Source organism: Giraffa tippelskirchi, chromosome 12 (genome assembly GCF_054371585.1).
Source record: "Giraffa tippelskirchi isolate mGirTip1 chromosome 12, T2T-mGirTip1v1.2.pri, whole genome shotgun sequence".
In the NCBI taxonomy this organism is placed as follows: domain Eukaryota; kingdom Metazoa; phylum Chordata; class Mammalia; order Artiodactyla; family Giraffidae; genus Giraffa; species Giraffa tippelskirchi.
The window spans coordinates 139,756,806-139,772,703 of NC_137286.1; the positions used below are offsets into that span (position 1 = coordinate 139,756,806).

At 36.2% G+C, this 15,898-nt stretch overlaps 1 protein-coding gene across 2 annotated transcripts in view; it reads left to right on the forward strand.

Moving 5' to 3' along the window:
* Nucleotides 1-15,898, forward strand: part of TM9SF2 (transmembrane 9 superfamily member 2) — a 48,327-nt gene that overhangs the window by 18,622 nt on the left and 13,807 nt on the right. For both annotated transcript variants that reach the window (XM_081548933.1, XM_081548934.1), the window contains exons 4-9: nucleotides 2,687-2,814; nucleotides 7,444-7,573; nucleotides 8,930-9,054; nucleotides 9,929-10,040; nucleotides 11,128-11,207; nucleotides 11,978-12,086. In XM_081548933.1, the coding sequence (XP_081405059.1) occupies nucleotides 2,687-2,814; nucleotides 7,444-7,573; nucleotides 8,930-9,054; nucleotides 9,929-10,040; nucleotides 11,128-11,207; nucleotides 11,978-12,086 (684 nt within the window). The remainder of the gene's footprint in view (nucleotides 1-2,686; nucleotides 2,815-7,443; nucleotides 7,574-8,929; nucleotides 9,055-9,928; nucleotides 10,041-11,127; nucleotides 11,208-11,977; nucleotides 12,087-15,898) is intronic.

Below are 15,898 nucleotides of genomic sequence, written 5' to 3' on the forward strand. Positions count from 1 at the left end.
TAATAATATGTCACCATGTACAAAGCTAAATGGTACAAAGAATATAAAATGAAAAGTAAGTTTCTCTCCTCTCTTCTGCCCTGTTCCACATCAGTTTCTTGTTAACCTTTCCTGAAATTTTCCATGTACTTGCAAGCACATATAAATAGAACTAAATGTGTGTATTTATGTTTTAAACTACTGTTCTGCACTGTGCATTTTTCTTTAACTTTCTGCTTGGGCCTCCATGCTCGTTGAGATCACTCCTGTTAATGGCTGTAACTTGACCCCGTGTTTTAATCCCCCAGCCTCACAGCTCCCTCTCTTGGTGTCCCGTCCTTCTTTCCATGATTAGCCTCCTTCCTTGTTTGCTCACTGAGCACCACCATCCATCTCCCTTGGCACTTACTACATTGAGCATCTGTCCAGCAAATCCTCATGCCTAGATTAGTCCCACTAACCCTCTTACCCCACCACGATGTCTCCACCATGAAGCACTGAGAGGAACTCATATAATTGTACAAGTTTAATTCACTGCAAGTTGATAGTTTCCAACCATAAGTATGTCATCTTAAAATATTTTGAGATTTTCTACTGTAAAGATGCCAGAAATTTAAAATTTTTTCAAAGACAGATTTGAAGGCCTGTTGAGATGAAGGCACTGGGAAAGAAGGAGCTCAAAGTATATGGACATGGGCGGTAGTGAATGGGGCAGGCATGCTAACCGTGTCACATTTCCCTGCCGTGGTATGTTGAGATTACTTTGGGAATTGTCGCATTCTTTTTATAGCAGAGGGTGGTTTTATATTAAATTGTGTAACTACCCGAAAATTCTCCCTTAGTCTCTCATCCCCATCTTTCTGTTTATATGCCTTGACCTTGAGAAATGATGGAAGGCGGGAAGAGCATCAGGAAGTAACACTGCCAGTGAACTTGAAGGGCAACAGGAGTCTCTGACATTAAACGGTAGAATACTCAGATCCACGGAGAAGTTTTGTTCCCTTTGGTGCAGACTTTAAAGGCAGATTACTTCTTTAGCAGGATTCTACTCAGGGTTCATTTCTTTGTATTAAAGACCGTGCCTTGCTTATGCAAAAAATCCTTCTTTTAGAGCCTCATGCTTTTCAGGTTTAATTTTGTCCTAGGAGTTGAGGTAAAATAGAAGAACAGAAGGAGCATTTTAAAATGGAGAAAGAATATGCACCTAACATTTTCTATGAGTTTTCTAGAATTTTTTAGGATCAAGATTTGTGCTAAAACAAATTTTCTTAAAGAGACAGAGCAGGCGTTTCTTAAGATCAAGGCATAGGTTAACAGAAACATGGACTAAAATATCAGCTATTTTCCCCCCAAGCCAACCATAAATGTATTGACATATTTCTCAGTATTGATTTCAGTATTGATTCTTTATCCTGTATTTTCAAAGAATTTTGCCTTATTTTAGATCTGTAGTAAGAGCAGTGGTAACAGCCAGCAACAGAACAAACCCCAGACTTGCTTTGCCGTCTTTTATCTACGACTTCTGTTGAGCTCAGGAGGAAACAGTGCAGGACACTGTATGCATTAGGTGAAACTGGAGCTACCTATCATGGGATCAGGAAGTCTCACATCTAACCACTCGTATTCCCTCAGTTAACACAACTGCTGATGCCTTTCACATGCTGGGCACTGTGCTAGGTGTGAACAAGACAGAAATCTCTGTCCTTGTAGATCTTGTGTTCTGATGGGGAGAAGGAAACAAAATAAATTGCTGAAATACATAGTGTGTCTGTTGCTGATGAAAGAACTGTTGAAGATGAATCAAGGAAGACGGTGGATGGAGAATTTACAATTTTAAATAGGCCAGAGAAAGTCTCACCTGAGAATGTGACATTTGAACAAAAGACTTGAAGCAGGTTAAGGGAGTGAACCCTGTGACTGCCCGGGGGTGGGATGAAGAAAGCAGCAAAAGCAGAGTCCTGAAAACTCGGAAATAGATTCTTAAATTAAGACCTACGTAGCCCCTGGTAAAGTAAGCCTACGTGATATAATATGTTGTGAATAATATGTGTGTATGTGTTCATGCTCTCAAATAAGTCCTCGACCCCAAAGTTGGAGGACTCCTTAGTTTTTAAACTTTGTTTTAAAAAAATTGTCAATTTTTGTTTGAACTTCATTATTCATGACATCTTGAAAATTGACAATCTTTTCAGTTTTGAGTAAAAAGAATCACATTTATACTGATGCTTGACAGCCAGATTTGGCTTTTTCTTGTGTCACCACAGTCTGTTATTCACTGTGGAACCTCCCATCACCCGGTGCATAGGAGGCACTTAACAAATACCCACTGAATGAATATACAGACAAAAAAAACTTGTTTGTTTATTACTTGAAAGCCATAGGAGACATTACTATGGAGAGACAGGTGTTGTTTTGTTCTCCATGTGGGTTTTTGCCTCTCTGGAGGACTCATTTACATTTGAAAAATCGGTAAGTTGTAATTATCAAAGATAAAAACTTATTATCAAAAGAAACATTCAAGACTTAAGTTGTTAGAGAAACAGTAAGATTGAAATTTAAATGTGATGGAGCTATGAGGAACTTTTATGTTTATTATCAATATTAATGCTCTTAATATAATGAGAATATTTTCCTTTTACTCTATTTATGTTATAGGTGTGAAGGACCTGGGTATTTTAATTTGCTTTCCACTTTATTTTTAATACAGTTTACATTTAAGAAGAAGGAGACGTGTAAACTTGTTTGTACAAAAACATACCATACAGAGAAAGCTGAAGACAAACAAAAGTTAGAATTCTTGAAAAAAAGCATGTTACTGAATTATCAGCATCACTGGTAAGACATGGAAATTTGGGATTTGGGGCTTTTTCCTTTTACAGAAGCAGCTTCTGTTTCATTGAATGTATAAATTACTTCTTTGACTAAATAAAATGTAGCACATTTATTTGCCAGGGGATTACTAAGGTTGACAGCTTCAAGTGTCGTCGTTGAACTGTGCTTCGATTATTGTGCTGTCTGCTGCTTGTTTTGGCACATAGACCTGGTACCTAGAGCACTTCTTTTATTCATGTGTAGTTTAAAAGAGCATATTTATGCTTGATGAAAGGACCTGAATCAAACTTTTAGGAAAATACCGTTATTTTAAACTTGTGGGCCATGAAAAAGACCATGGGGGGAAGAAAATTAACTTTCATTTGATTTTTGAGAGATACCATCTACTTCAAATAAAAATACGTGCATTTTGTGTAATGTTTTTTATTTTATAAACATGATGTAACATTAACAAAGGTGTTTTAGCAGTTTGCATCATAATAAAAAAGCATTTAAAACTTTTTTCCTTCCCACGTACTATTTACCTACCGTACAATATTCAAATAGTATTAAAAAAGGGTTTCAAAAATGCAGCTTTTCAAGGATAACCAATTGTTACTCTTCCAGATAATTTTTCAGCAAATGCCTGTATTCTGTGGTCTACATGGTTTACATATGTTTTGCCTTTTCTGAAAAGTATGCGGTGCTGGAGCTGGTGAACAGGATACTGTCTTGAACGTTGGTCCTGTCGCTATCTCAGATTGACCCCTTTGCCCTCCCTCATTGATCTCAGCTTGGACATGACCCGATCCCGTGACTCAGTAGGATGGTTGGGACCTCTCATTCCCTCTTGCCTCCTGGTTTCCTCCCCATCCTCCCCTCTATACACGTAGAGCAAAGAAGTCCTGGAGAGGGACAACCCAGGGTCCCATGCTATTCAACTAGTCTGTGATTAGGAGATTCACTCTGATTGGCCAGACCTGGGTAGAATACACCTGAACCACGTAGAAATGAGTTTCCCATAGCAGGGCTTCCTTAGAAGGAAGGAAACTTGCCCATTACACCATGTCAGCTTCTTTCTCATCTGACCCTCATTACAAAAGGCAACTTGAAAGTCCCCTCCATCTCCTCCTCATTTCTTTGGTTTCTGGTAAGCCAAGAACATTTTTCCTCTAAGCTACTGCTTAACTGCTGAGTTAATGTAACTTGGGATACATTTCTTACTCATAAGTAATTGAAAAGTTTTGCTTGGTGGTTTTGCTTCAAATTATTCTTTCCAGCCTACAGAATCATATTTAAGGCTCAGATTTGCCCCTATCACCTCCATTTTCTCTGACAGCTGATCATTTGTTGAATGAATGAAAGAATGACTCTTAATGGCATATGGGTGATTTTTTAGCTGTCTCCTTTACCCTCGGTTCTTAAAATACTGTTAGAGTCTTGCTCCTAAAGATAACAGAAGCAGCTCTTCCTTTGTAGCTTCCTGATAATAAAGTACTTGGAAATACTTTCAATTTATTTATGATGCAATTAACATAGGTACTGTTTGATCCCAAGATGCTTAATAACAAGAATAAATAATGTAAAATAGTTGCAAACTTAAACTATTCTTCTTAAAAAAAAATATACTGGAAAAGTACTGGTGAACAGTGATTTTTGTTGTTGATTCAAGTCTGAATCCATTGACAAAATCTAAGCCATATCACAGATATACAGTCTGGTAAATCTAGGCAATGGGGTTTAGTCCTTAAATCAGTTCATTACACATTTGGAAAATATTGATTCATATTGATGAATTTATGTGAACCATTAGTTGAGTATATTTCTGTCCTTAACTTCAGTTTTTTACTGTGTAATTTGATTTTAAGCACAGGTAACAGAGTTGACAGAGATAAAATAGCATGAGCCTTTAGAAATATGAAAGATGGATGATAAAGTGTTCTCTACTACTCTCTGCTTCTTTCATCCTGCTCCCCAGGAGCAGCACTGTTTATTCCTCATGTATGTCTCCAGATTTCTGTGCATATGTAGGTATATAAAAGAGTGTGTGCCTTTTAAAATAACAGCTGAACTATTGTACACAGTATTGTACACAATTCTGCAAATTGGTCATTTTAAGAAAATACAGGCATTTTTCCACGTAAAGCATGTCTGTAGATCTATGTCTACCTCATTCTTTTTGTAATTGTATAGCATTCCATCATATGACTGACCTGTAGTTCTTCCTCTATGTTTTAACCATACTACCTTTTGAATGATTAAAATGCCTGATTATTTGTTAGTGCACCAACTCATTATTCTCCTTATAGAGAAGTTAATTAACAGTAGTTAATATTCATATCTAAATTGATGAATACTTTTAATTCTTATTTGGGAATTTTAGAACATAATTTGAGGATTTCTTGGCTTGCTCTGTCAGTAACCTAAGCTACTTCTTGATTCTTGAGACTGAACAATAAATAATTTTTTGATACCAGCAATAGACACTTGAATCGCTGTTTTCTGAATGGCCTGTGATTGTGCTTTTTCCCTAAGTTTTGCCAAAAACTTGGGTCTTTGTGATATTTTATTCATAAAAGCATAATTTGTTTAACTAGTTATCAAAGTACTTACATTTTTTTTAGTATCATAGAATTGCCAGACTCTGGCTTATTGGATAGAAAGGGGTCTTTGAAAATATTTTAGTTTAGTGAGTACCAATCCTGGATCTCAGTTGGCTGGCAAAGAGGAATAATGTGCTATTTTCAAAAATTTAAAACCTTAACTAGATAGTATAAATTAACTTATGTTAAAACTGTGCGAAAGTGTTAGTCACGCTGTCATGTCCAACTCTTTGCGACCCCATGGACTGTAGCCTCCCAGGCTCCTCTGTCCATGAAATTCTCCAGGCAAGAATATTAGAGTGGGTAGCCATTGCTTTCTCCAGGGGATCTTCCTGACCCAGGGGTTGAACCCGGGTCTTCTGCATTGCAGGCAGATTCTTTACCTTCTGAGTCACCAGGGAAGCCCCAAAAGTAACCTAAATGCCAAGTTTCTTTGCTTTTTGCTGTAATTTTTTGAGTGTATTGTGGCAACATTGGTTATTTCATTCTAACAGAAGCTCTAGAAATTTTTAAAAAAGGAAACTCTAGATATTAATTTATTGAAAAAAGCAATTATTAATAAATGAAGCTTGACTGATAGAGGCATTTCAGATGGAGCCTGTAAAGTTAGAGAATAATAGAAGGCATTCCTTAATGATGAAAAATTGGTGCCAGCTATTCAACCTTTAACTTTTTGAGTTGTCTTACATATTTTTCACTGATTGAAAATAGTATTTTTAATATTTTTGGTGTTACAAATTTCAATAACTATAGCTTTCCAACTTAACAAGGCAGTAATTGAAAATTATATTCTTTGAAACTTATACATTTATATCCATGGATTTGGGGGTTTGTTTTTTTTTGTTGTTTCCAACCAGTAAAAGGTTATATCAAGGCATTATATAAATGGTAAATTTAGGACATTCACGTTAGTTTCTCATTTTCTAACTAGCACTATAATTTTACACAGTGCTTTCTCTGATATGATAGCATAAAGATATTACAATTAATATATTGCTAGTATATATTCATTGATTGAAGTTCATTGTCTAAAAAAATTGAAGCAATTAACTGATTCTTGAGGCCTCCAGAACATCTGAATTATTTATATAACATAGTTTTCATGCTTCTAATATTTTATAGTCTTTGCATGGGAACTACTAGCCTGCTGGTTATAATAATAAGCAACTTAATAGTGTAGGTGATTCTTAAATTTAGTACATTGGGTACTATTAAATAGCATTTAAATGTGATGGGATGTGTTTTATTAGGTCATGAATGTATACCTTGAGTGAATATAGAAGCATAATTTTACTTCCTAAGGCATACGTTAATTAACAAATAAAACATACCCTGGAGTGTTGTCTTATGACTGTAATAGAGCTAGTATATTTTTAGTAATTATTTTTATTTGTATCCTGTGGTGTGTTCTGGGCATTGGGAGCCCCATGCTCAGACTTGAATGTGGTTATACAGTACTACAGAATTTTATTCTTAAAAAAGTTTCTTTTCACTATAGAACTTGAAAGACTTATTTCTTTAGCTTTATAGCAGCCTTTCATTTAGACATAAGTTGTATTTACACAGTTTTAATAGATACTGTAATTTTCTCTTTTTCACCTGGCCCTTAAGTTGAATATTTCCCCATATCTTGCAATTATATTCTCCTTTTTTATTGAATTACCTAATAAAAGACATTTCTTTCTATACTGTTCCATAAGTTGTTCCCAAGAAACTAAACATACTGTTTCATACCTATTTAGAGCTTTTTAGTGTTCTACTGAAGATAAATTATACTTAAGTATCTAGATAATGACATTGTTAAGTTAGTGATTGCAGTCAATTAACTTATAAAGCTCCCTTTCAAAAAAGCTATAAAGATTTTTTTCTCACTATAATGTGTCATATATTGGCATAATACTATCACTTATGAAATACCACATTCTATGTAATTTTTTTATGTTGTTTTGACACCTTAAGGCATTTCTAGACATTTACATTTTACAGAGTGATGAAGTAATTCCTAGTCATGTTTGGTGGTTTGTAACTTGACTTTCATTTCTGTGCACAGGATTGTGGATAATATGCCTGTAACATGGTGTTACGATGTTGAAGATGGTCAGAGATTCTGCAATCCTGGATTTCCTATAGGCTGTTACATTACAGATAAAGGGCATGCAAAAGATGCCTGTGTTATTAACGTAAGTTTCTGATAAACAAACTCTGCTACTTTTAAAAATAAGCTTTTTGGTAGAAGGATTCAGTCCTTATCTGGACTGTATTCACCAAGTAAGTACTGTTCTCATGTTCTGAGGGATAACTGCTCAGTCTTTTGGGGAAGCAGGGGGCTGCAACACAAAGCTTGTGGCTTCTTAGTTCCCAGCCAAGGATTGAACCTGGGTCACCACAGTGAAAGTGCCAGGTCCTAACCACTAGACTGCCAGGGAACTCCCATACTTGAGTTGCAATTGATAACTCTGGAACTAAATAATTCAGGTGCAGTTCAACATTTACTGGCATTCTCTCTTATACACTAAATACTATACTGCGGGCTTGGACTTTGTATGTTCTGACTCTGTCAAAAAATGTTCTTAGTTGACTGCCAGAAAGACCTCATTCTAAGTCCATGAAATTTGTATTGCAAAGTTAAGTCCATAGAATATTGTATTGCAAAAGTTTGGGTATTACACCTTTTTAAAAAGGTATCAGTCTTTGAGGCCATTCTTTTATGATTAAAAAAACAAAATAAGTGAAGACATTAATCGAGAAAGTAGTCAAAATTATTGGGGAATATATATCAAATTTTGTATAATGAGATCAACCTGGTTTAATCTCTTAATGAATATAACCTGAATATCGACCTCTTAATGATATTCCGACATACACACACATGGTGGGATATTATAATACTCAGCCATGAAAAGGAATGAAATAGTGCCATTTGCAGCATCATGGATGGACCTAGAGATTGTCATAGTAAGTAAAGTAAGACAGAAAAAGACAAATATATGATATCACTTATATGTGGAATCTTAAAAAATGATACAATGAGCTTATTTACAAAGCACAAACAGATTCACAGACATAGAAAACAAAACAGACTTTGGTTACCAAAGGGGAAAGGGGGAGGAGGATAAATTAGAAATTTTTGGATTATTTGATACAAACTACTAGGTAAACAACAAGGTCTTACTGTACAGCACAGGGAACTATATTCAGTATTTTGTAGTAAACTATAATATAGGGAAAGGATGTATTTATATATATATCTGTGTATATATATATATATATATATATATACACAAAACTGAATCACTGCTGTATACCAGAAGCTAGCACAACATTGTACTTTAGTTAAACTTTAGTTAAACACAACTATACTTCAATTTTTTTTAAAAGGGAGGGGAATTTAAGCTTAAAACTTGCTCATTTTTATGGAAAAGATGAAAATTCTGCCAGGTTCCAATCTTCCTACATGCTGTGGCTCATTTTAAAGTTTTATATTTTGATTCTTTATAGCCAGTGTTCTAACACTAACTTTATGTTCTGTTCCACAGTCAGAATTCCATGAAAGAGATACATTTTACATCTTCAACCATGTTGACATCAAAATATATTATCATGTTGTTGAGACTGGATCCATGGGAGCAAGATTAGTGGCTGCTAAACTTGAACCAAAAAGGTAACTATAAAATAGATTAAAAAAAAATTAACTATAAGCAAAATTTAGACCCAAAGAATAAATATTTTGGGCCCAGTTAACTTTCTTTAATCAGTGTTCTGACATATAATTTGGTGTTTTAATTGTTTTTACTAAAACTCCCTTTAGCTTGATTTATTACTGAGTAATGGGTTGTCCAGAGAAACCATATAAATATTTATTTTCCTGTCATGGTAGGTGGTAGGCAGACTAAGGTGCCTTTTTGTTTTGTGTTTCAGTCACTTTTTGACAGCTTTTCCATGTCAGCCTGGAATGGAGAACATGAGTAGTCAGGATCGTGTTCCCTTTCAGAGTGGAAAAGCAGAGCTCCTTAGTGTCATATCGAAAGTCTTCATGAAGTGTTAGATGCCAGTATGTGACAAGTCACTGCAAGGGCATCTCTTCAAATTATCAGCTTTTTTAGTGTGAAAGTACCTATCATTTATTTGGGAGATGCTTTTTTGATTGAGTATTCTTTTTTCCCCCATGGTTTCCCCCGCCCCCAACACCAACTGATTTAGCCATTTTCTCATGCCACTGATGGTAAAGAAATGCATACCATAATAAGATGGCAGTTAATTTACACTCCCTCAGTGTTTGTTTTGATTTCTTTGAAGATTCTATAGTGCTTTTCAAGTAATGTTTTCAAAAGTTTGATTCTTATTTGAATAACAGTTTGAGTAACGCATATGTATAACTAAGCCTTTTATATGAAGTAAGGGTTTGTACAGTTCAGTGTGATTTGAATATCTTTTGACTGTCAGCAGCGTTGTGAAATATGTACAAGATCTCTAACCTTTACTCCATTAAAAAAAACTACTTCATTGGCATCTTGCCAAAATGTTTCTTCTCACAGCTTCAAGCATACCCATATAGATAAACCAGACTGCTCTGGACCCCCCATGGATATAAGTAACAAGGCTTCTGGGGAGATCAAAGTTGCCTATACTTACTCTATTAACTTTGAGGTGAGTATGATTTTATCTTTAGTTTAACTCAGATTGATTTTAAATTCATATTACTTAAACTAATTAAAAATATTAATGATCAGGCTTGTCAAGTAGATAAGCTTTTAATGAGCTGGGTTTTGGAATAGTTGGTCAGTGCACCAGACACCATAATCGTGCTCAAAGCTAAGTCTTAATTTAAATAAAAAGTATAGGAAATTGGAGAACTGAGCCTCATTAAAAATGTTAAGCCATAAGAGATACAAACAAGGCAAAAGGTAGAAAAGAGGCATAAAGGATGGTATGAAGATATCCAAGATATGCAGCAAGCATTGATATGTGTGCTGTCAAAGCGAGCACTGCAACAAGCATTTGGGAAAATGACACCATTTTTGAAACCAGGATTTGAGTGTGATTGTAAATGAAGAATTTCCTGGTGATAGGTGATTTATTATACATTCACTGGAGGGTTTTATTAGGAGGAAAGTAAAGTTTATTGTATGAGAATCTTAGGCAATATTCCACCTCTATTTTTAATAAACTGTTTTGGCAATCCAATATAGTTGTGAGTTTACTGTCCCCATATAATGTGTAATTTTGCAAGCCTGGTGCAGTAAATAGTACGCCTTTCCTTCTGGATGTTAAGAGCTCGGTGTGGGTAACACCTGCTAGAGGTTCAGGGTGCCTAGGTTATGACTTTGGTCTGGTTAAATGTCTCAGGTATAGATAGATAGCATCAAAGAGAACCAAGAGTAAGCTAGTCCACTCAATTTTCTGAAAAAATTAAATACAGCTCCTAAATCGTAGCATTTAAAATAAGCCTTTGCTAATTAAGATTTAAAACAAGACTTTAAAAAATACAAGTAACTAGATATTGTTAGGAACTCATATTATTTTTTTATTTACTGCTTAATTTCATCTTGATTTTCCTGGGCCTGGAGTAAATCTTGCTCAGTGAATCTTATGACTGACTCGAGTTATGGTAATGAGAAATTGTATTTGTTGATTGGGAGGTTAAGCTCTGAATAGAAATCTTTGGATTTCTAGTACACTTGGTTGGCAAATTCTTATTCAAAAAGTTGTTTGTTTGTTCTTTTAATCTGTCTAGGAAGAGAAGAATATCAGATGGGCATCTCGATGGGACTACATTCTGGAGTCCATGCCTCATACCCACATTCAGTGGTTTAGGTAAGACTACAGCGTTAATCTCCTTCATGCTCTGTCCTTATTCTGTTCTCTGCCGCTTTGAGCATCTCATTCACTCTAACTCTGGCCAGTTACTCAGAAGGCTGGACTTTTGAATTAGGTAGACTTGGATTCAGTCCTGGATTTGGGTCACTGGTTGTGAGTCAGGCCAGATCACCCAGGTGCTCAGAGTCCATTTCTTCATCTAGAATTAACCTGTCTCACTGTACTCTTCTGAGGATTGAAGGGAGGTAATGAAGCAGAGCATTTGAGCAGCTTACCTGACATGGAGAGGGCTCAGTATCCAAGCTGCTACAGCTGTTAGGACTGTTTTTTATAGATAATAATTAGAGTTAGAGTTATTACTGTTATTCTTTCTGCAGAACATGACCCACAACTTTTATCTAGAGAACTGTTCAAGGTGCCGTTAATCTCCTTTTCCTACTTCACTGACATTTTGACACTCATTAATTTACGGAATAACTTGTTTTTCAGTAGACTTCTTGAGGGTCGAGACCAGTCCATTATTGATCCTTGCAGCTTATGGTGTGTTAATTTGGGCACAGTAGTTATTAATACTGACCATGGACAAAAAACACTAGTTCTCAATAGGCCATGAAGCAGAGCACAGTTCATTGAATTTGTTTGATTTTAGGTCAGTTTTTTAATTGATTAATGCTGTTTTAATGTTACTCAATAAACTGTTTTTAACAAAAGTTCTGCTGATCCAGTGATTAAACTCTAGGTTAATCCTGACGTGCTTATTTCTACAGCATCATGAATTCCCTGGTCATTGTCCTCTTCTTGTCTGGAATGGTGGCTATGATTATGCTACGGACGCTGCATAAAGATATTGCCAGATATAATCAGATGGATTCCACAGTGAGTGAAACATCTGAACTATTCCTTGGTCTGCCGTGGATAGTCTTTATTTTTTTCTTTGAAAAATTTTTAAATAATATCTTTAGTCAGAATCTGCTTTTAAAACATTTCTTCTCAGAAGTGATCCTGAATTGACATTGTCAAATAAGAAAATGATCCATAAGAATTGGTTTTGTTGGTAGAGACTTAGTGCCTGCAGCTCTCAGAGCTGAACTGCACCAGTAGAGGGTGAGGAACAGTGTGGGTGCGGGACTCTGGCTCTGCCCTTCTTTCACTTAATGTGCTGTCAACTCTGTCAGAGTCTGTTTCCAGCAGATGTTCAGTTTGGGAAGCTGCAAAGTTAAATGGAGTAATTCCCAAACCATTTTTATATGTATATATGTTTGATTTTTTAAATTAATTTTAACTGAATTTATATCATTTCAACCTTTTGGTGTATTCAAAGTAATTTAATCTCTCAGCTTCATTTATTCTCATTTTAAGTTGTGTAATGTTTTGCATTTTATACTTTTTCATTTCCCAGCAATGATTTGTAATGAATATATAAAACTCAGGTTTTCGTTGTTTTCTCTTGCCTAGCTTCTTAGCCTCTCCACTCATCTTTCTGTCCTGTTGTAATTAGAAAAAAGAACATATTAATGTTTAGAAGCTTTTTAGCACTTACACACTGCAGTTTCTTTCCCATATTATTGATTATATGCCTTATTAAATATTTTATTAAAATAATTTCACAATACTCTGTTCATAATTGGTAATTCCAAATAACTGCTGAGTTAATGGAATTTTTTTCTTAATTTGTATAGAGGTGCCTTGGGGTACAGGACAGAAAACCCCATTTCCAGTCTTGCTCCCATTCTCTGCCTCCCGCCAGTCTCTCATGGTAGCTGTCAGAGCGAGTCTGTTCCAGCGCGTCAGGTCATTTCACTCGGGATCACAGTCCTCCAGTGACTTCCATCCACTGCACTCAGAAAAGCTAGAGTCAGCCCTCACAGTGGCCCACGAGGCTCTGCGGTAGCTCCTGGCGCTCTGCTCGAGCCGTGCTGGCTGCCTTGCTGTTCCTCAGGCTCATTGGTCATGTTCCTATCTCCAGGCTCTTCCTTACAGTTACTTTTCTGACTTCCTCAAGTGTCCTCCCTCAGAGAGTCCCGCACATTCTTCTGGTCTTTACTGAGATGTGCTCTTCCCAGTGAGCCCTTCCTCACCATCCCATTAAGATTATGTCCTCTCCACTCACACCCCACACCCATAATTCCTATCACCATCTCATGTACTATGTATTTTTCTTATTTCAGAAGATGTGCTCACAGGAAGTTGTCTGTTATACTCACTGTAGGACCTCTGGTATTTTAAACGGTACCAAGCATATAGTTGGTGATCAGCGAATATTTGTTGGAATGAATGAATTAGCCCTTGATGTACCAGACTTGATGCATTGCTGGACTTAATGACTGGTTAAAAAAAAAAAATCCAAGGACTCCCCCACATCCACCCTATCCCCCCAGATTGAGTGAGGCCAGAGCAGGAAGCAGTGCAAGCATGAGAGGTTAAAGTTCTCCTTTAGGAATATGCTTATATCAAGTTTCTAACCAATTGGGCGATTAAATTGAGTCAGTGGTGAACCTCCATCTCCTGTTTATTAAGCCTGGATTGTTGAAGTAGGCAGAATGATTCTAGGTTAGTAAATGCCTTCTGTTCTCACCAGAATTGAGTAGAAATTGAAGGAAAGTCTTCCAAATTTGGGTTTGCTGGATTCTCCGCATTTGAGGTCCATAGCATATGATCTAGAAATTCACAAAAATTTACAATAAACAACAAATTTGTACCAGGTCCCAAATATTTCAGATATTAGGATTATTAATTACAGAGTAAAGATATATAAAAAAGTAACTGCTAGGATTTTCCAGCACAGATGAAAGATGAGAATCTAGAGATAAAGAGTATGCAGTGTATCCAAAGTGGAATAAATAAAATGAAATCCGGGGAGGATGGGGAGAAAAAAATAAAAATAAATAAATAAAATCCACACCTCAGTCAGTTAGGCAAAACCATAGAACACCAGAGAAAAGAGAAGATCTTTTCTTAGAATCAGCTAGAGGGGAAAAAGACTGAGTTTTCTGCAAAGGAAAAACAATGAAATTGGTGATGGAAACTCAAAAAATAATATCTTTAAATTGATGGTGAGAGAAATTAACTATTTACATAGAATCATGTACTCAGAGATGCTGTCTTTCAAAAATGAAGGTGAAATACCTTTTTCAGACTAACAAAAACAGTTGACCACAAACAGACCTTCTCTAAAGGAATTTCTATAGAAATACTTTAGTAGAAAATAAATAATAATCCTAAAGAGAAGTTTAGAAGGATTAGTGAATAAAGAAATTCCAAATGAATATTTTCTCTTTATAATAATAATGAGTCTAAATATGGAGGTTAACAAAAGTGTATCAACAAAGAAAAAGTAGCTTTGAGGTAGGTGGCCATCTGGAAGAAAAAAGGTAAATTCCAACTTCATTGCTTATTTTCAAATGATTAAATGAAAATGTGGAACTGTAAAATACTAGACCACATGGGAAGTTATTTTTAAATCTTGTCTACTGCTGCAAAGATAGAAATCTGAGTGTGAATTTGGGGGAGGGCTACAGAAGTACCCTGGACAAATGTTAAGAGAGGAGGCTGAAGAAATAGCAGGGGCCACATTTTGAAGGACTTTCTAAGCTGTGCAGTCTGAAGATCACTGAGAAGCTGTTGAAGTATACAAAACACTGTTGACATGGCTGGATTCATGTTTTAGGAAAATCACTTTTAACAGAGTATGGACAGTTGTCTGGAGCTGGGCAAAATTGGAGGCACAGAGACCAGTCAGAAGACTGTACGGAATTTTCAGAGTCAGGGGTTGTAGCAGGGAAGAAGTAGGGCAGTGGGCAGATAAACAGAAGGTGTCCAGGAGGTGGGGTGGAATGCTGATTGGCCAGTTGAGAGGGTAGAAGAGGAGAGAAGCCAGTGAATGACCCCATGTTTCTGATCTGAACCACCCAATTAGTTAAAAGGATCTTTCTGGTTCTGAGACCAGTTTAGTGCACACTGTGATAGCCAGGTGAGGGGGGATGGCTTGAACCAGGGGCTAGTGGTGGATCCTGTGGATAGATTTTAAAGCTAAACTGTAGGAATTGTTAAAGGATTGTATGAAGTGTAAAAAAAAAAAAGAAGGCATCAAGGATGACTCCAAGATTTTGGGGACTGAGCAGCTGGAAGGCTAGAGTTTTTATCTACTGGGGGAACTGCAGGTAGAGGTGGGGAGAGAATCAGTTCCCTTGTGGATGATTCTGTTCGAGGTGTCCACTGAACAGCCCGGTGGAGCTGTTAATTAGGCCAGGTATATATGTGTCTGGAGATCAGAGGAGCAGTGTGAGCTGGTGACACAAGCTTATTAAAATTTTCACAGCCTACTATGCATGCAGAGTAGCCTTGAGAACTGATACCATTTGCTTGTTTTGGAGATTAGTTAGTGTGGGTTAAAAAGGATATAGAGTATGATTTAAAATTGTCATCAAGTTGGATCATAAAGCTTGACTGACTAGGACATGGTATCCCATTATCTTTGTATTTCTTTTAAAGTATCTCAGTAACTATTTGTAGACCTTAACACACAACATTTCTTGAGAAGCAATTCAAGAAAGTTATATAAAGCTTCATGAGTCAAGCTTTCATACTTCAGAACTGAAATAAATATTAATATCTGTAAGTTTTTCTTTAAATTTCTGTATCTGCATATTCAACAATGAACAAACTGCCTAGTTTTCTTGACGATCCCA